The 20,249-nt window shown below is 44.2% G+C and overlaps 2 protein-coding genes across 2 annotated transcripts; one reads left to right on the plus strand and one right to left on the minus strand.

The window, feature by feature from the left end:
• Nucleotides 1-860: 860 nt before the first annotated feature.
• Nucleotides 861-6,773, minus strand: RSAD2 (radical S-adenosyl methionine domain containing 2). The gene is made up of 6 exons (XM_075497263.1): nt 6,338-6,773; nt 5,977-6,138; nt 5,262-5,491; nt 3,909-4,058; nt 2,500-2,532; nt 861-1,937 (listed from the first exon to the last, which is right to left on the minus strand). Exons 1-6 carry the CDS (start codon nt 6,669-6,671, stop codon nt 1,773-1,775), a joined length of 1,074 nt encoding a protein of 357 aa, XP_075353378.1. The 5' UTR covers nt 6,672-6,773; the 3' UTR covers nt 861-1,772.
• Nucleotides 6,774-13,885: 7,112 nt separating this feature from the next.
• CMPK2 (cytidine/uridine monophosphate kinase 2) lies at nt 13,886-19,789 on the plus strand. Its single transcript, XM_075497264.1, has 5 exons — nt 13,886-14,051; nt 14,176-14,290; nt 15,057-15,258; nt 16,409-16,642; nt 18,200-19,789. The coding sequence occupies exons 1-5, from the start codon at nt 13,956-13,958 to the stop codon at nt 18,318-18,320; spliced, it is 768 nt and encodes a 255-aa protein (XP_075353379.1). The 5' UTR covers nt 13,886-13,955; the 3' UTR covers nt 18,321-19,789.
• Nucleotides 19,790-20,249: the final 460 nt, after the last annotated feature.

Genomic DNA, 20,249 nt, shown 5'->3' on the forward strand with positions numbered 1-20,249 from the left:
TTGCAAAATGCAAAATACAAAGAGACAAAAGAGCACCACTGAGAGTATATTTACAGTTAGGATAGTAAAAATAGAAACTGAAGGAATTATAAATGGAAACATTTTCACAGTGTATTCAGAGATGCATCTTCCTTTATTCAGAAGAAGTAGCTCCTACTTATGTGCTTTCCCCTTCAACTTTGAAGATGCATTAGGTGAATGCAAAACATTTCTCTTGAAAAAATCCTTAAAAAACTCAACTAGCTTTATCAGAAGAAGGAAAGAAGGTGTAATTTTCTCTACATGGAACATTTAATGCATGCTGGCTCCGAACTGCTGCAAATATTGAAATGTGTGAGACCGTCCAGGCATTGAGTTCAATGGACAGTGAGAATGAGTAGTGCCAGCTCACTTCTGCTTTGTGCAGTGCTTATCCCTGTGCCCTTCATACACAGCTCTGGGGTGGATGGGACTAGTTAAATTTGGAAAACTGTAATTATAAAGCCATAAAAATTGCCAGAAAACCAAGAATGAGGACAGCATATTAGATTGCTGGTTTTGCAGGGGGGTTCGACTTTTCTCTATTTTATGTTGATGCTGCCAGCTCTTAAAATCAAAGACAGCTATCACAAAACCTGATTAGTTTCACTTAATACCTGCATGTTTGTAACCAGCAAGTAACAATGATTACTGAGCCAAGCAACCTTTACAACAAGGTTACATGATATATGAACTTTGTTGCTTGTATTCCATGGCTTAGCAAAATAAAAAGCATGTGAATAACACAGCCAGTATGCAACAGAATGTGTATTAAGTGTACTACATAGTATTAATTAATTTCAGAAGCAATCTTGATCAGAACTGTATGTACCAGCAGACAAAAAAAATGTTAAAAATATTAAATTGATATTTGCAGATAAAAGGAAAATGGAGGAAGTTATGAATAAAATGCAAACATTCTTTTCACTGTAAATATTTGTTAGAACTAATATCATCGCCAATGTGCAATAAGAATTTGCTCATCATTGGTGCATAAAATGCACTTTTATGTTTTAGGACAAATATAGTATTTTTTCATGACTAAAAATACGTTTTCACAGAAAATTACATCCCCCAACATTTGTTGCAAATATCGTGTGTGTGTATATGGAGCAGAGGGAGAAGAACAACAGATGCTTTTACAGTTAAGTCTTAAAGAATGAAAATTGCCAATTTTTTCATCTTGATTTCCTTTTAAATATATCATTACAGATAATGATTCCTAGATTCTGACCCTCTATTACCCCTGAAAAAGGCAGGGGCTGCTTCCACAGGCCTGCCAGCTGGCCCTCCTGTGGTCGAGTGAGGAACTGCAATCTACCTTTCCGTAGCTACGAGGCAGAATGCGTTCCCTGATCCATCATTACAGCTGTTCATAATGAATTAGAGATCGGGGTGGGTTTTGGCTTATTTTCTGGCATGCATACTTATGTATTATCTTAAAACTGTTTCCTATGTGACATTACCTTAACGATTTGCCCTTATGTCCTTCACACAATGGACTAGAAAGTCGACTTCAGAGATCTACTTATATGAAAGCTCTGTAGGTACTTGGTAATGTTCAACCAAACAATAGATAAGAACATAATCTACATTCGAAAAGCATTTAACACGTTCACATATAGAGTTATACTGAACATCAATCTGTATAATATACTAAGTGTAGGTAAATGCACTAGATACATATATACACGCACATATATACACACCCATTTTCTTTACATAATGCACCTGCCCTAACTCAGTATATTGAGTTACCAGTCCAGTTTCATGTCTGCTTTACTCCACACATACTTTCCTCCTCTTTGTAGGAACATCTTCTCATCAAATCCACTGAATTTTATAGCTGCTTCTACGCCAACATCTAAGATAGACCTGGAAGGTTCTTTCCGTCCATTTCTACAGTTTAGAAAACGCATCTGGAACATCAATAGATAAGACATTAGAAAGTCAATTTGTAAAAGCTTAATTTTTCTACAGAATTAAACAAGTTGCACTGCAATCCCACAAAAGCCTATGTAAGTGCATGAACACTTTCACTGTAGTCCTTAGAAGGCTCAGCACCTCATGGTTAGACACACCGACATATCTTAGCAGGAACAAAGCCATAGCATAATTCCTGAAGATTAAATGTTTGCTCTTCAGTTACATGTAAACTAAGTAGGCTCTTTGAAACTTAACTTTCAGGACAAGTTCTGTATTTTTAAATTCAAGAAAAACAGCAAAGACATCTTGTAAAGAGGCACATCTGCACTTTAAGATTTGCAATGCAATGATCATGCATGCAACCTGATGGCAACTCCTCCTTAGGTCATACTTAAATTCAAGTTCTCAATATGTTTGATGGGAAAAAATTACATCTATTCCTTGTACTACATGGTAAAATTATTTTATAGAATGCACAGTAAACAGAATTGGTTATCACTGTTGTATACATACATATATTAGCATACATATAGCAAGTGTCAAACAAAGACTTACGTATTCATCCAGAATGAGGTATGAATCCCTCATCTGTAATAGATCAAAAGAAAAAATTAAATTAATATACAAACCAGAATTCCATTCTAGTCAAAAAGCAAGGACAAAACAAACCTTCCTTCAAAGCCTGATCCAAATCTTTGAAACAGGTAGTGTCTTCCCACTATTTCAGTGAGCTCGGGTCAAATTTATGAAAATAAGCGACAGGATTACTAGCATGACTTATGCTTGAATAAACCAGTAATTCTTTGAATATGACCTCTCAAGTGCCTAACTGAAATGTGGGTGCCCAACTGGATGAAGGTGTTTGAAATAATATCCAAGTTTTCTGTTAACTTATACATCAGCAGAACTTACACTGTTTTGCATATTGGAATGATTATGTCATTTTCCAGACAAATGACATGACCATTTATGCTGGCATGTCTAATTATTACCCCAGCAGACAAAGGTGTTCTCCCAGCCCAGTGGTAATCTCCCAGCTGAAAAAGCTCTCAGGTCTGCACCAGGAAATAGGCTAACAGCTGAAATAAGACATCTTTGCTCAGCTAACTGGGCATCTCCTACATGACCCTCCCTAAAATTCTCTAGGTAGCTGGAGCCTGCTGCTGTGTAGAACAGAAAATCCGTTTGATCAGTTTGGTGCCCATCTTTCACACAGGTTTAACAGAAATCAGAAACAGTCTTCCAGAACCAAACCTACTGAGGGAAGTCTACTCTTTTTTTGTAGGACTTCTTACATGGAAAAAAAATGCAGAAACAGTTCTGGGTTCTCATCTAAACACCTTCTCTGATGAGTGCTCTTTCCCACCAAATGTGTCAGGCAAAAATACTAGTTCTTGTTCCTCAGTACCCTATATAATGCTGGCTGAGATGATACCTTACTTTGTGTAGGTCAATGACACTGCCATAGCGTAACATCATGGTGAATCTCTATTAGGAAACTATGCTTAAACTATAAAGTCTGTTTATATTAACATTCAACCTTTTCAGAATCTTGTGCCCTGGTAGGGAAGAGCTATTCAATTCCAAAGGGCTTAATTATTGTTTAGAGTTCACCGCTCAGCTGTGGAAAACCCAGTTTCTCCAGTTTCTGTACTGATACTTTATACATTCACCTCACTGAGCAGAGGCCCACACGACACTATGAGAGGACTCCCGCTGGTTTCCACAGGATTGGGATCAATGAGTTTTTAAGCTCCTGTTAATAACTTTGTGCTCAATAAAAAGCCCTAAAGAAAATTAAAAACCTTGGCTTCCACTGCAACAAAACCAGTTGCTGACAAAGCTGTACTGTACCTCTTCTAAGCCAATACTAATAGGGAAAGTGTTAATTGCCATGAAAACTTCCAGTTCTCTTTCCAACTTTATTTCAAAATAAAGTTACAAAAGGACAGTTTCAGTTTTACCTTCTGATTAGACTCCGGTACCAAACAGGAGACATCTTTGTGGCGATCCAGGAATTGTTCAAAGTCTTCATCACTGATAACAAATTTCTCTGCTTCTCTCAGGGCATCCTCACCACAGTTCTCCCCTTCGATGAGCAGGCACTGGAATACCTGAAGACAAAAGGCACCTGGTTAAGATTTGATGTTTTCACTTGCCTTGAGTATAAGAGACTGTCACCATGACAGAAACCTTCAGCTGTCTCAGTAGCGATGTCTTTAATTTTTCTGTCAGTGGAGCCACACTGACACAAATTGTGATAAGTGAATACTATACAAAGGGCACGGTGCAGATTTATTTCTAGCAAATTAACATTACATAGTTCTAAATGTAATTATACAGTCATGGTTCCTGATCAGGTTTCCACAGAAATCGTAACTGCTCTGGTCTTAATAAGGGCACAGATAACAAAAGCTCAAATTAACTTTTGATTGAACCTAAAATAGTATGGCTGTATTATAAATGCCAGTAAGTACTATGTACAATGCAGACTATCAAGTCAATCTGTATTTTGAACATTTTAACCTGATTTGTGACTGTAAGTTTAACTAGCTTCAGATGGTCACAGAAAAGATAGAGAAGACTCCCCAGAAACAAAATGCAATAGTTTGTCTACTTAACAGCCTCCTTCTAATGGCCAAGTCCTCAACTACATTCAGACTTTAGGGGGAAAAAAAGTGCCTTTGCCATCAACGTGCTCTGTAACCCCAGTAAGAAAGTAGGCCAGGAAGCTTGATAAAATATTAAAATGTATGTCACATTTTCCTTACATGCCTTTAGTAGGACCAAGATTTCACAGTGATTTTTTTTTCCTGGGAAATCATGCGTGTACACCAATTTCCATGAAGCAAATAATGAGAAATTATTCCACAAGTTCTCCCATATTTGTAAGTCACATTATCTCTACCCATTTTCAAACTGATAACATAGTGTATTTAATACACTTTAGTAGAAAATATAATATATGCACACTAACCACTAATACTCTAACAGAACATTAATGTCTAATGTACATTTATATATTGCTGATATATTAACTCTAATGCATCATTGTACACTGACTTTTCCACATTTTCTCAACACCGTGACACATATTCAAATGTTAAAGACCTTCTATCTTACTTTTAATATCATTAAAAAAACTAGATTTATGCATGCTGAAACATATATCATGTAGCGCTGACAAGAAGTTCACTACCGCTAGCCTAAGCTGGAGCTGGAGATCTGACTGAGGCCATTAGAGGTTCACAGAACTCCAGAATTTCATCACTACTTTTCTCTGAACAGAAAACCTATGGTATACACTGCTTTCTTACCTTCCAGCGCACAGGGCTGAGTGCCTTGATCTGCTCATTCATATCTTCCTCAACATTAAACCTGTTGATCACTGAATTTATTTTGAAAGCGACGGCATACTCTCGGCACCACTGTCTCAGTTTATGCAGATTTTCCACGTGGTTCTTCTTTCCTTGACCACGGCCAATTAAAACGTTGACATTCTCATCAAAGCTATCACATGAAATTGCCAGAATGTCTAAATATTCACCTGAAAACAAGTTTTAAAAATTGATTAATATTCAGTCCTTCAGTTAAAAGCTGTCAGGACTCTGCGCACTTTCACTTCCTTGTGATCTGTCACGAAGTGCCATGTAAATACAGTTCTGTGAAGTCCTCACATGAACCACAAAAGCCACAGCAGTGGCATCATCAAAACACAGAGAGAGAAAGAGAGTGTATGTGTGTGTATGTGTGTGTGTGTGTGTGTGTGTCCGTCTGTCCAGCATTATGGAGTCAGTCTGACCTATTATTTTATTATACTATTATACCAAAGAGGCAATAGTACAAACTGCCTATGTTCAGAACATATAATTAACAATATTTCACTGGTGTTTACATTTGGTTTGTGTTTACTGTAAATGAACCACTAACAAACCATCTCCCACTTGCACCGAAAACCATCTTTCGGTGAGGCTGCCCCGAGGAGGCTCCCAAACCCCGCCAGTGCGTCTGTGCACAGTGGTTTTTCCTTACCGTACTTCTTGAACCACCGTTCTCTAATCAGGCTGCCGTTGCTAACAATGGTGACACTTGGTAGCTCCAACTCCTGCTTGCAAAACTGGACCAGTTTGCCCACGAATTCGCCTCTGTCCGGAAGAAACGGTTCTCCTCCCGAGAAATTTATTTTCTCCATTCCTAGAAAAGGACCAAAGACAGATGCCGTGAACCTCTGCCTGCCTACTGCCCGCTCCTTCCAGACGCTGTCCGTGCCCGACTGCAGCGCTATGAAGAGGGACCCCGGCCGCGGAGTTACAGGGACAGCTCCTCCGACGCCACTTGCTCCTGCCGGGACGCGGCCGCCGCGCATCCCCACCGGCGGCCCCCCCGGACTCACCCGCCTCCTTGAGCATCGCCAGCCCCCGCTTGGCCTCCTCCAGGGGCAGCACGAAGGAGGTCTTGGCCGTGTGGAAGCAGAAGCCGCACTTGTAGTTGCACTGCCGGGTGAAGTGGTAATTCACGCTGGTGGGCGTCAGGGACGCCTCGTCCCACTCCCGCTCCCGCCGGGAGCCCGCCGGGGCGGGGCTGGGGGCCGAGACCCGCCGCCAGCCGGGCAGGGGCAGGGAGAGGGGGGCCAGGCTCCAGCACAGCGCGCCCAGCCGCCCGCGCAGCGCCGCCAGCACCGCCCGCGCCAGCGCCAGCGGCAGGCGCCGCAGCACGCCCAGGTGCATGGCTCGGCTCGGCTCGGCTCGGCTCGGCTCGGCTCGGCTCGGCCCGGCCCGGCGGGATGCGCTGCGCTTCAGCTGGACCCGCCTGGGCTCGGTTCGGCTCGACTCGACCCGGCTGGGCTCGGCTCGACTCGACCCGGCTCGGCTGAACCCGGCGGGATGCGCTGCGCTTCAGCTGGACCCGCCTGGGCTCGGTTCGGCTCGACTCGACCCGGCTGGGCTCGGCTCGACTCGACCCGGCTCGGCTGAACCCGGCGGGATGCGCTGCGGTTCAGTTGGACCCGCCTGGGCTTGGTTCGGCTCGACTCGATCCGGCTGGGCTCGGTTCGGCTCGGCTCGACTCGACCCGGGTGGCTCGGCTTGGCTCGCAAGCTGCAGCGAGGCGCCCGGCGCTCCGCTCTTAAAAGTGCGGCGGCCGCCTCCCCTGCCATCCCCTCCCGTCCCGTCCCGCCCCGCCATGCCGGGGCCCGGGGAAGCGTTCGGTTTCGTTTTCTTTTCTCGCAGAAGGGAAACTTGGCACCGAGCCGGAGGCGCTCGCTCGCCGTTTACCTCCTCCCACCCCGCCCCACGCTCGCCCCCCCCCCCTTGCCCCGCCCCGCTTCTCGGCCCTGGAGGGCCACCACGAAACCCGCCGGCTGCCCAGGGTTGGTACCTGGTTTGAGCACCTCTAGGTTTGAGCACATCTAGCACCCGAGGACCCTTTTTGATGTGTGTGGGCTCAGTGGCTTCAGTTCTTCTGGTCAAAAAGGGTGTGACCTGTGAAGCAGGGGGAAAGCTGAGCTTGTGTAACTGCACTCCATCCTTCTCAAGGACAGCCATGAGCTCTTGGAAGTTTAAACAGGTTTGCACTCCAGCTTAGGGAGCCTGATGACTTCAGATTCATGAAAAGAAAATACTTGAAGGTTCTATAGTTCTTGGTCTCCAATACTGCCTAAAGCACCTCAACCAAAGCTACTGCACCAAGTTGAATATAGGATTAGCCTCAACAGCAGGAAAAGTTGGCAGCTGCCTGAGGTGACACATTGTCGGGGCAGATGGTTGCCCCCTCATGGTAACACCAGGAGAGACTGGGACCAAGCTGCCAATTCCCATATTCCTTAGTTCCTCGGTGAAGGAGGAACTGGAGAAGGGCACCTCCATCATAGCACCAGTTACTATCTGCAGTCCTCCAGTGTGCCTAGACACACCAGGAGGTCCTCCACAGCTTCTCAGCCTCACACTGCCTTCAGTCAGTCTGTCCTCAGTCTTGCACAGGCAGTTTAGTGTCACCACTGCTGCCAAGGTATGGAGCCATACTCAAATCTCCACACCCACCTGCATGTTGGCTATGGCAGGCTTAAGTTGGAGCTTCACTCACTTCCATTGACCTGCCAGAACTGCTAATGTAGCAGGGCAGTCTTGCCCTCATGTTGACTTCTTTTTTTTTTCCCTTGAAAAAGGTGTAGGAGAACTAGCTTCATCCTGTTTGCAAATTTGAATGGGAAATGGAACCTGCTTGTGAATAAGAAGTGTTTCCTTCATGTTAATTAGTACTGTCATTTGCTAGTCTTAAATTCCCATCACCTTTCCTTCAATTTCCTGGAGATGATCTACTGGCTCAGTAATGTCTGGATTAGTGAATAATGGGGCTTCAAGTTTTCCCCTTCACCCAGTAATTATTGTTATCTCTATCAGCTGTTTCTTGCTGGAACAGATTCATGCCAGTAGGGTGGGATGGGGGGCTTCTTGCTGTGTCTAGCCCTGGTAATGCCACCTCACAAATGTATTGCTGCAACATGATGGAAAACATCTCATTTCCTGAGGCTTTCCAAAACTGTCTCAGAGCTTGTCAGCAGAGACTATTTCAGTGAGTTACCATGGGAGGAATTATCCGTGTGCCCTTCCAGTTCCTTGAGGTTTACATAAGACATAAACTTAAGGATGAAAGCAGGATTTTTTAATAAAGTAAAGGGTTTGTTGATCACAAACTTGAAAATGGAATTGCGAAAGGAGGAAGACAAGACAATGCAAGTTTAGACTGAAACTGGACATTGAAGTTACCCCTTGGTTGTTTCAGTGTTTCAATGCATGGAGAAGTCTGGTACACTCTGTTTCGCCCTCACTCCATACGTCCCTTCTGCTTTGTGTTAGGAACTCTATCCCGTTTCATATCTTCTCTGGCCCCAATTAAAAGGGGAGGTCCCAGATGACTGGAAGCTTGCCAATATGATGCTCATCTACAAGAAGGGCCAGAAGGAGGATCCAGTGTACTACAGGCCTGTCAGCCTGACCTCGGTACCAGGGAAAATTCTGGAGTGGTTCATCCTGACTGCGCTCAACAGGCATGTGCAGGCCAACCGGGGGATCAGCCCCAGCCAGCATGGGTTCATGAAAGGCAGGTCCTGCTTGACCAACCTGATCTCCTTCTATGGCCAGGTGACCCACCTAGTGGATGAGGCAAAGGCTGTAGATGTTATCTACCTGGACTTTAGTAAAGCCTTTGACACTGTCTACCACAAGCATTCTCCTAGAGAAGCTGGCGGCTCATGGCTTAGGTGGGTGTACTCTTTGCTGGGTAAAGAACTGGCTGGATGGCCGAGCCCAGAGAGTTGTGGTGAACAGAGTTAAATCCAGTTGGTGGCTGGTCACAAGTGGTGTTGCCCAGGGCTCAGTTTTGGGGCCAGTCTTGTTTAATATCTTTATAAACGATCTGGATGAGGGGATTGGGTGCACCCTCAGTGAGTTTGCAGATGACACCAAACTGGGTGGGAGTGTTGATCTGCTTGAGGGTAGAAAGGCTCTGCAGAGGGACCTGGACAGGCTGGATCAATTGGCTGAGGCCAATTGTATGGGGTTTAACAAGGCCAAGTGTTGGGTCCTGCACTTGGGTCACAACAACCCCATGCAATGCTACAGGTTTGGGGAAGGGTGGCTGGAAAGCTGCCAGGCAGAAAGGGACTTGTGGGTGCTGGTTGACAGCTGGCTGAACATGAGCCAGCAGTGTGCCCAGGTGGCCAAGAAGGCCAATGGCATCCTGGCTTGTATCAGAAATAGTGTGGCCAGCAGGACTAGGGAAGTGATCGTGCCCCTGTACTCGGCACTGGTGAGGCCGCACCTCGAATACTGTGTTCAGTTTTGGGCCCCTCACTACAAGAGAGACATTGAGGTGCTGGAGCGTGTCCAGAGAAGGGCAACGAAGCTGGTGAAGGGTCTGGAGCAGAAGTCTGATGAGGAGCGGCTGAGGGAACTGGGGTTGTTTAGCCTGGAGAAAAGGAGGCTGAGGGGAGACCTTATTGCTCTCTACAACTACCTGAAAGGAGGTTGTAGAGAGGTGGGGGTCAGTCTCTTCTCCCAAGTAACAAGCGATAGGATGAGAGGAAATGACCTCAAGTTGTGTCAGGAGAGGTTTAGATTGGATATTAAGAACAATTTCTTCACCGAAAGGGTGGTGAACCATTGGAAGAGGCTGCCCAGAGAGGTGGTGGAGTCACCATCCCTGGAGGATTTAAAAAAATGTGTAGACATGGCCCTTTGGGACATGGTTTAGTAGGCATGGAGGTGTTGGGTTGACTGTTGGACTAGATGATCTTAGAGGTCTTTTCCAACCTTAATGATTCTATGATTTCTATGATTATCCCCAGACCTTTATCTTTACTGGAGGGCCCTTTACTGGTGTCCTTTAAAGTTTATTCTGCATTAAAACATCTATATTCTATTTGTGTGTATTTTATGTACCTATGCATTTTATAGGCCTTCAACTTAAGTAATTCCTGCCTGCTGTCTCAGACAGCTGTTTATCTACATTACAGGACTGTGCACTTAGATATATTTTTAAAGTTACAGGTTGATTAATTTTCAGGGTTTTTTCCTCTTTTTGCACTTCGGGTGGATCAAAAAGTTTTTGAATGGCCATATGGCTTCTTGTTGTGTCTGTATCTCTTCCCTATAGCTACATGCAAGCACAGTGGGCCCTCAAAGATGTGAAGAGGCTCCAGAACTGTGTTTTTCACATAATTAGCACATTTCCTCTTGAACATGATTTCATATTATGCAAAAGACAAAATAATAAAGGTCCTTGTGAAGAAACTGAAAAATACTTACCATAAGTTAATTTCAAAACAGATTTATACTCTCTACACTGATTTTAAATACAAAGATCTGTCTTGGACATAAAAGGCAATGCTTTTCCTGTATTTTTACCGAACTGTTTGTGTATAATCTGATGGGAAAGACCTAAAATCCTGCAAGAAGATACTTTTAAGTAATTAGCCAGGAGGACAGACATCATAAGCCTATTATAAATGATCTCATAAGCATATGATACATGAAGAAGGAAGCACCACCAACGTGGCTCAGGAATGCTTGTAAACAAGGTTATATCAAGGCAGTGGGAGGGGAAAAAGGAAAACGAAAGTAAGCTCTTTCTATTTAGTCAGAAAGGAGGGGAAAGGCAACAGTAGCATCAGGAAAACAGAAAAAGAGAAGAGCAAGGAGCCAGACAGGTCAGTGAGGAACATGACCAGCTTTTCAAACACTTTTGAAGCGAAACTTGGCTGCGAGTCAATTAGACCTCAATAAAATGAATGAACAGAAAAGTGGCAGCTAAGCTTCAGTATAGATAAAGGTAAGGTAATGAACATAAAACATAATCGAAACCTTGTATTACCTAATGCTGAGGTCAGTAGTGGCACTTATATCTCAGGAAAGAGATCTCAGAGTGACTGTTGCTACCCCTCTGAAATCAATGTCTCTGTGGGAGGCAGCAGCAAAAAAGGTCAAAAAAAAGCTTAGTATCATCCAGAAAGGTATTGAGAATAAGGCAGATGGCATTATTTTGTTGCTCTGTGAAACCTTGGTACGTGTAGCAATACCTTGACTAGTGGTCCAGTTCAGGTGTCCACATCTCAGCAGGACCTCACAGAGTTAAAGAAGTTATCCCTGTATCTATATAATCAAGGGGATGAAGCAGCTGCCTTACAAGAGATTAAGTCTCTCATTTCTGACATGAAAAACCTAAAGGGGAAATCATGAAGGTGATAAATAAGCCGAATGTTGAACTGTTATTCACCAAAGTCAGTAATATTATTAGAAGGGGCACTTGTTGAAACAAGTAGGATATAAGTTTAAAACTTATAAAAGAAAATTGGGTTTATGCAACAGGTGCATTGCTGGAATTTGAGTCCATGGGGGTTTGTGGAGGTAGACTGTTTCGCAGAGTCAAAAAGGGATTTAAAAAGATGTATGAGCAAAGGTCCATAAATAGGTGCTAAAAGGAAGAGATGAAGACGTGCTCTCTAACATTCCTAATTTGGTGACTGTGGATGCTGGAGGAGCATGAGGACTAGGAGAGGGGATCACGGATAAGCCAGGCTTATGCACAGCGTGTCATTCTGCCAGACAAAATACTGGGTGAGAACTGCTACTTGTCTGACTGTATAGAGTCTGGCTGAGATGGAGTTAATTTTCTCCATAGCAGTCCTCATAGTGCTGTGCTTTGTATTGGTAGCTAGAAAGGTGTTGATTACACACCAGTGTTTTGATTGCTGTTGAGCAGTGCTCGCAATGTCTCTCCAACATTTCCCCCCCCTCACCAGTAGGCTGGGGGTGGGCAAGATCTTGGGAGGGGACATAGCCAGAACAGCTGACCCAAACTGAGCAAAGGGATATTCCATACCATATGACATCCGCTCAGCAATAAAAGCCAAGGGAAAGGAGAAGGAAGCAGGGGGCATTTGTAATTTACAACATTTATCTTCGAGAGCAACCACTATGCGTACTGAAGCCCTGTGGCTTCAGTGGCTTCCCTTCCTGGGAAGTGGCTGGACATCACCTGCTGATGGGAAGTGAGAATAAATATTTTGTTTTCCTTTTGCGTCCACGCACACCTTTGCTTTTGCTTTTATTAAACGGCCCTTTTCTCAACTCATGAGCCTTTCATTACATTTCTTCTCCCCTGTCCATCTGAGGAGGGAAGTGATAGAGTGGCTTTGGTGGACACCTGGTGTGCAGCCAGGGTCAACCCACCACACTGACTCAGTAGTGCATATTATTATGTTCTTAAAATTACCATCTATTGGCTTATTGTATAACGAACCGTGTTTTGCCCTGTGCCTTCTGGCATCCATACCCAGGAGCCATAGCCATGCGTTTGAGTGATGTGGAACAACACAGGAGTTCTCAGGCATGAAGAAGGACCTTGCGCCTGGGAAAGCTGGTTTCAGTACCTGCTGCTGCGACTGTACTGAAGAGCCCCCAAGGCTGCATTCCCAGTTCCTGTTCTGGCCCAGCCTTCCACCAGCTTGCTCAGCATGGGCAGTTTCCAACGCGTATAGCTGATCTCTAGCTAACCGATACTGCCGACCAGCTGCTCCCCTCTCCCTGCAGATACGCTAAGCAGAAGACATTTGGGCAGCATGTTTGAGCTGACCAGAGGAAGACATCAAGTTTCTGAGGAATTTCTTGTAGAGTGTACTGATTTGTATATTCTTTCAGAAGATGCATCAGAAGCTTAACTTTAGATATCTCTAAGTGGCAGTTTTCCAACTACTGAAAGGGAGAAATAGGAGTCTGCAGAGGCGCAGGTTCTCATGCGTTTCAAGTTACATATTTTGAAAACTCAAAATCCACATTTTTGGCAACATTACTCACAGCCCCTGACATGAAACTAACTGTTACAGCTATTTGCAGGGCTTCCGGTTACTGCCCCTGAGCTGATGAACGCTGAAATCGGCCATCACAAAGTTATGAAAACACTGCAAGCTTGTAAAAGTCCCAAATTATTTGAGTCCGTTAGTCTTGTTATCAAGGCACTGAGTAACAGGATAATGGGGTTAAGTTACCAATATGCCCTGACAGCTCGGTGCTACTTGGGCACCGCACACAGCAAACCAGTTCAGTCTGTTTATGGCTTGCTTGTCTCTCTGGGCCAGTCCGGACCAGCAGAGTGAATTTGCGCTTCTTTTTTTTTTTTTTTGGAGACCACCAGGATTCAGCCACGGGAGTCCGTGGGAACGTGACCCTTTTTTGCTGGGGGGGCGGGCAGACGGGCTCCCGAGGCCAAGACCTTGTTTTCCACTTTCACTTCCAGCCCATCCCCGCACAGCCATTTCCCGCGGCGACCAAGCCCGCTCACTCCAGTGCCACTACAGCGCGGGGCGGGAAGGCAGCAACCCCTCCCCGCTGAGGAGGGCTCGTCCCCGCGGACCGGCCCTTTCCCGGCCGGCGCGGCTGGTTTCGTTTCCCGCTGGCTCCGCCGCCGCCGCCGCCCGCCCCTCTCCGCGCTGCCGCCGGCCCCGGCTCCCGGCGGCGATGCTGCGGCGCTGCGCCCCGGGGCCGCCGGGCCCCCAGCCCCTCCGCCGCGCCCTGCCGCCCGCCGCCCCCGCCGTCCGGGACCGCCTGCGGGAGGTGAGCGCCCGCCGGGGCTGCGGGGGTGCGGGGCCGCGGCTGGCTCTGCCGGCTTCGCAGGGTGGTGCGAAGGCAGGCTGCGCGGCGGGCGGGCGGGCCGGCGGGGTCACATCTCTCCTTGCAGTGCGCGGCGCGGATCCCGGAGGCCGCAGCGGTCCTCGACCTGCTGGAGACGTGTCCCGAGCACCAGAAGAAGGGGCGTTTTCCCGTCGTCGTTTTTGAGGGGCTGGATGCCACAGGTAAGAGCACCGTGTGGGTGAAGGACGGCGGATGAGGAATTGTTGGGAAGAGCGGCCGCTACGGCTTTCAGCCAGGCGTCAGGCTTAAAAATTCAGAAAATCCTGGAAAGCTGTGACAGATTCGAAAGATTTAGTAATTATAAACACCAGCCTGTCTTCTCTTACTTGTAAAAGATCACACAGTCTGTGCTAATTTTCATTCAGTGGATGAACTCCTTATCTATGTAAATGAAAGAATACCAAGAGTGGGGTACTGGAAATTAAATTTCTTGTGCAGGTGATGAAATGTACTTTTACCAGAGAGTTTTCAAATAAACGAACTAAAATAGTGGTAGTCTGGGAAACTGGCAGCAGTTTGTCTCAGAGAGAAAGTTGCCTCTGAATAACTTTGTTTTCTGTATTTTCAGAAGAAGAAAGTATTGGGTGACAGCGTTGCAACGTCCACATGAATTGTGACCTAGAAAAGTATTGTAAATGGATATATAGAGAAATTGCCATGCATTTAATGCTTTTAAAGGAGTGAAGAGAGAAAGCTGGCAAAAGGGAGGGGAGGAAGGCCCTGAGAGTAGGAAGTGGAGTAATGATTCCTGGCACCGGACTCATAATCATTTTCCACTGAAAACCTTATCACAAGACACTCAGGTTACGTAGTCAGGTGTCAGAACATGTGCTACAAGTGAACAGATAGGAGCATTTTTCAGTTTTGAAAACTCGGTTGTATCTGACATGTAATATAACAAATGTTTCTTCTGTAAATGAAATGCAGGCAAAACCACTGTAACCCAGTCTGTTAAGGATACCCTGAATGGCATTCTGCTAAGGTCTCCACCAGCTTGCATCAGCCAGTGGAGGACAATATTTGATGACGAGCCAGCACCCATTAAAAGAGCATTTTATGCTGCGGGCAACTACATTCTTGCTTCAGAAATAGCAAAAGCATCCACTCAGGCACCTGTGATCATAGACAGGTTTGTATATTTAAGAAGTCCTCTTATATCAGTGCCATCATAGAGTTGTTCAGTGTTACAAGCAGAAGTTGTCAATGATAGTCTCTGTGTTTCTTCTTTTTTCTCTCTTTTTTCTTGGAAGTGCTGCTTTGCAGGTAGTCAGATAAATATTAAATCTTCTAAAGCGTAATACTTATGATAACAGTAAGGTGGGGGACTTCCAGCAGTGTAATGCTCATAACTGGCTTTAACACACAAGAAAAGTGTTACATCTTCAGTTAGGAATAGTGGAGGCATGGACTGTGCAGCCCTGCCAAAGCAGGGCTCTGTGACAGACCTGAGGAGAATGAGGGCTGCTGATCATGGCTATCTCTAAGAAGCATCTGAGATATGGGTGGATTAGAATGACCAAGTTTTAGGTAGACTTACTCTTTGAGGATGTAAAGCCAGAAATATGCTTCCCACTTGTTTTGGTTTTGTTTATGTAATTTCTTGTTTTCACCAACTGTGTAGGCAGCTTTCAGTATTACTCTTAATAAAGAAAGTCTAGATGCACTTTGAAACTCCTGGCTTGTTTCAATAGATGTACTGTAACCTCCCCCCACAACACACATACACAGAAGTTGTTTGCGGATGTGTGAGTGCCATTTTTAATCAGCCTCAAACCCACTGAAATATATAAGATACAGTGCTTCATAGTGGTGGGAACGTTAAATACAAGTGAAATGCATAACCGTTTATAAATAAAGTCCGTCTTCATTCACATGTGGTTGAACAAATCTGTTGCATGAAGTAGGATGGGAACCACAAAAAAGAGACTCTGAGTATTGGATTTGGACATATAATGTAACTCTTCCTTTGGCCTCTCTCATTATATGAGAAGATTTTCTTTGGATAGGAGTATCTCAAACATTCTTTGCCTAATGTGTAGCTTCTGCCATATGTTTTAATTAATAATTCACAGTAATTCTGAGTATTGCATTGAGTATTATGGCTCTGTTAAGAAAAAACGGATGGCACAGAATTGCTCTTTACAGTTCCCTTTGAAATCACATTGTCACCTACCTAGTCATTATTGCACTTGTCATTATATTGATACCTGTCTCCTATATTGCTGAAGAATTACTGTCCTCTTTAAAATTTCTGTCTCCATTTTGTATTTTCCTGACAGATACTGGCACAGCACAGCCGCCTACACAATTGCCACTGAAATAAATGGGAAAGTCCAGGATCTTCCACCAGTTCATGATGAGGTGTACCAGTGGCCCGAGGATCTGCTTAAACCTGATCTTGTTCTTCTCCTGACTGTTGACCCTGAGGAGCGAGTCCGGAGACTTCAGCGTCGGGGGCTGGAGAAAACAAAGGAGGAAGCTGAGCTGGAAGCTAACAGCTTGTTTCGCCAAAGGTACACCTTAATGAGGAATAAGAGGATGGAGGCAATCTTGGCTCCTGTGGGATCAGTAGCAAAATGTCCTGCTCACATTACTGGGACAAGGATTTCCTATGTCTAAGCTTTTGGGTTGGGTTTTTTTGGAAAGGATTCATGGCTGACAAGGAGGGTAAATTCTGTCACTTCTAATTGAAAATGTTTGAAAGCTGCAGGTGAAGAACTTTGTTCTCCTGCAAAGGACTTTGGAGTTAAAATACTTGTATTTTGCTACTTGCTGCTTGTATTGTAGCACCTATCTTATTGAGGCCATGAAGGAGAGAGACCTAAAAGTTCCAGAACTGGGAAGCAAGAAGTTGAAACACATAGCTTCCCCAGAAAAGTCTGGAATTGAGCTCCAGATTAAGAGAACAAAATTTAGATCTCCTCTTGTAGATGTCTTTAGTTGCGCTAAGTGTCTCAGGTCCCAATATAGTCAATACACTCAACGGAGCCTTTGAAATGCTTCAGCTCACCATCCGCTTGGAGCCCAGTGATCTAAGCATAAGTATCTAGAGCCATTTGATATGATCTGAGACATCTGCATGAGGCTGGCAGATGTGACGCAGAACCTGTGTATCCTTTCTGGACCAGCAACTGGAGGCTAAATGAGATAGTCTGGGGCATCTCAAGCAGTACTAGATACATTTGCTTAGGCAACTGAATTGCACCCTAGGTATCCTACTTCAGGGTGTGCTGAATTGCTGTCCAGGCTCTGCCAAATGTATTGATTGGATCATCGTTGTCTGCAGTGGAAACTTAAATACCTAGAGCTCACGTAGATACCTCAGTATAGACACCTGAATGTCGGTGTCCATATCTACAAATTGCAAAACTGAAATCTGCTTCTAGGGTTTTAACATTTCTGGTGATGATATACCTTGAAAATATCCATTGCTTAATTCTGACAGAAGCTCTGTGCGGACACGCAGTTCATATAGGGGGACATGCAGAGGGATGGGTGAGCCAAGGGAACATGCTGCCATTTTAAGAATCTTTCATGTTTTAATTCTGTTACTTCTTATTCTCGTCAGAAAGCCTGTGGTTATTTCTGCTTGTTAATTATGTCAACCTGGATGTGATAACATTCAGAATCTTGCTTGATTTGTCTTACAACTTGTGGCCTGAATGTTTGGCATTACTAATTCTTGTGGGAACACAGAAAATTATATTCACGTTCTCATTCACATCCTCATAGACTAAACATGGGAGACTTCTGCATTCTGAGAAGGCTTATAGTCTAAGCAAGAAGGTTTTCATCCTAAATTTCATTCCGGTATTCATCGGGTTAGCAAAGTTGATCAGAGGAAAGGGTTAAATGATGTGTCAACTCTGTAATCCAGTTCTCCAGTGACTCAAAGCTGAGATCAGTCAGTGAGCACTGTAATTCGCATTGTAATAGTAACTAATGGTTTATTGCTCTTTGCAGTAGATTTAATTCTGCAGCACAAACACTTTCTTCTGAGACTGATGACTAATGCCATTTCATATCCCTGCAATTTGTAGTTTCATTTCTCTTGTTTGGTTTTTAAATAGAGTTGAAGAGTCATACAGAAGGATGGTGAATCCTGAGTGCCAAGAGGTTGATGCCAGCCCCTCCAAGGAAGAGGTTCTCCAGACAGTGCTACAACTAATTAAAAACCACTGTGCTGTGTGAAAGCAACTTCTGTTTAATAGCACTTAAAAGATACTTTTTATTATCCCTCTATTTTTGCTACCTGAAAATGCACTGTGATATGTTTCGTCCCACAGAAGTATCTTCTCTTTCTTCTGTGGACAGTAATCTGGGCAGGTTATCTGTTTTACCATTACCTGCTGGTACTTTTCTATATGAGGCAAAATACCACTTGCATGTTGTTCAGCATTCTTAGCAAAGCCACAAACATACTACGGTCATGTATGAAGTACCTCAGAGTGCTCTCTGACACTGTGACATTTCAAGACACTATCATGTTGCATCTTCATCACCAGGAGAACCTGTTCCTGCATCTGTTGTGTGCCAGAATTCACTGGACTGCAGCAGGAGCGTTTGGTGCACAAGGAGAGGCTGAAACGTCATTTTGCAGTAAAACAATAAAATGATCATAACACTGAGGAACAGAGAATCCAGTGGCCCGGTGTTGTTTACTGGAATAGAGGATAAGCAGCTGCTGCTGTGATGTGCATCCTGCAAAAAATGTGTCGTAAATGAGGGCCAGTAAGCATCTAGGCCTCTAAGTAATAAAGTCCAAGCCTGTCGACATATGCAACTGAAATATCAATTCATTTCAGAGGGAAACAGGAGGATGCTGACATATTAGAAACAGAGGCCTGAGAAGAACCTGAAATTAAAAACATTTGATAAATGATTGGCAGACTAACAGAACAGCAAAGCAAGGCAGATCAAACCAACATGTCCCTTTCTCATGTCTTTGTTAGAATTAAAGGTCTGCAAGAGGTTGTGTGCCACATGCAGGATGTTACTGTGCATAATCATACTTCTCATTTCTGTGGCGTTTCTGCCACATTTTTGTCCACAGTGTCTAAAGGGACTGCACTATTACTTTAATTCACATTTATAACAAATGTAGAGGTTTGTCACTGGCTGCTGAACTGCAGGCAGGTCTGGGAGAGGAGCAGCAGGAGTACGCCAACACCTGCCATTGCGCAGCCAGCAAGAGCATCACCTGCTTTATGTGTTATAAACTGTTTTGCTGGGCAGTCTGATGGCCACAAGAGGTCAGGATTTTGGTTTCAGTGCTTAAAAGACCTGAAGCTCCAAATCATTTCACGCAGATTAAGAAATTTAGGCTATTTCTTGGTAGATAAAACTGGTTTTCTGCAGCTTTGGAGTGTTGTTGTGTAAGACTGGGAGGTTAGCCCATAGCACAGCGCTGGCCTGTGGCCACCAGCCTCTGCCATGCAGATGCCCTGGACCATCCCTGTTTACCTGTGGCCAACCTATTTTGGAGGCCAGGTGTTTGCTAGCACAGACAAAGGCTGCTCTCTGTCAGGGCAAAGGACATGCCAAAGCACGTTTCTTTTATTACTACCCTAGTAAATTTAGCAATTTGATAATTTACTGATTTACTAGTACAGACCTAGCTTTAGGATGTGATCCTGCAAAGATCCTGATACTACAGTTCTCAGAGCATCTGGGGTGTTAGACTAGTAAAGTACACACACAGAAACTTAATATCAAGCTTCTCAACAGTTCTGTTAAAAGTCAGTGAATCCAGTCCTCACTGAACAATAAACACTACTTATAAAGTTTGGGTGTTTCTTGAAGTACAAAACAATACTTTCATTTGCCCAAATTAAACTTTTGTTTAATTATTAACAAATTAAACTTGTACTTTTTAGTTATTTTAAAAAGTTCTCCAAGAGTTTTATAGGAGAGAATTTTACAAGATGTTTTGTTTTTTATTTTGTTTTGTTTTGTTTTGTTTTATTTTATTTTATAGAACTCACCACAGTCTTTCAAGCACCTTTTTTCTCATTTTTAATCTCATTTGCTTCCATTTTTTTTGGTCTAGAGGGGAATAGATACTTAAATAAAATGGTATTCAGTTGCCTAAACATAGACATCCACAGCCAGTTAGTCTCC

The sequence above is a fragment of the Mycteria americana genome, chromosome 3 (assembly GCF_035582795.1).
Source record: "Mycteria americana isolate JAX WOST 10 ecotype Jacksonville Zoo and Gardens chromosome 3, USCA_MyAme_1.0, whole genome shotgun sequence".
Taxonomy (NCBI): Eukaryota; Metazoa; Chordata; class Aves; order Ciconiiformes; family Ciconiidae; genus Mycteria; species Mycteria americana.

Coding starts and splice junctions, on each gene's coding strand:
- CMPK2 (XM_075497264.1), top strand. CDS start 13,956: ATGCTGCGGCGCTGCGCCCCGGGGCCGCCGGGCCCCCAGCCCCTCCGC. Junction 14,052..14,175: donor TCCGGGACCGCCTGCGGGAG/GTGAGCGCCCGC, acceptor CTCTCCTTGCAG/TGCGCGGCGCGGATCCCGGA. Junction 16,643..18,199: donor AACAGCTTGTTTCGCCAAAG/GTACACCTTAAT, acceptor GTTTTTAAATAG/AGTTGAAGAGTCATACAGAA.
- RSAD2 (XM_075497263.1), bottom strand. CDS start 6,671: ATGCACCTGGGCGTGCTGCGGCGCCTGCCGCTGGCGCTGGCGCGGGCG. Junction 4,059..5,261: donor TCAGCCCTGTGCGCTGGAAG/GTAAGAAAGCAG, acceptor TTTTGTCTTCAG/GTATTCCAGTGCCTGCTCAT. Junction 1,938..2,499: donor ACCTCATTCTGGATGAATAC/GTAAGTCTTTGT, acceptor TTGATGTTCCAG/ATGCGTTTTCTAAACTGTAG.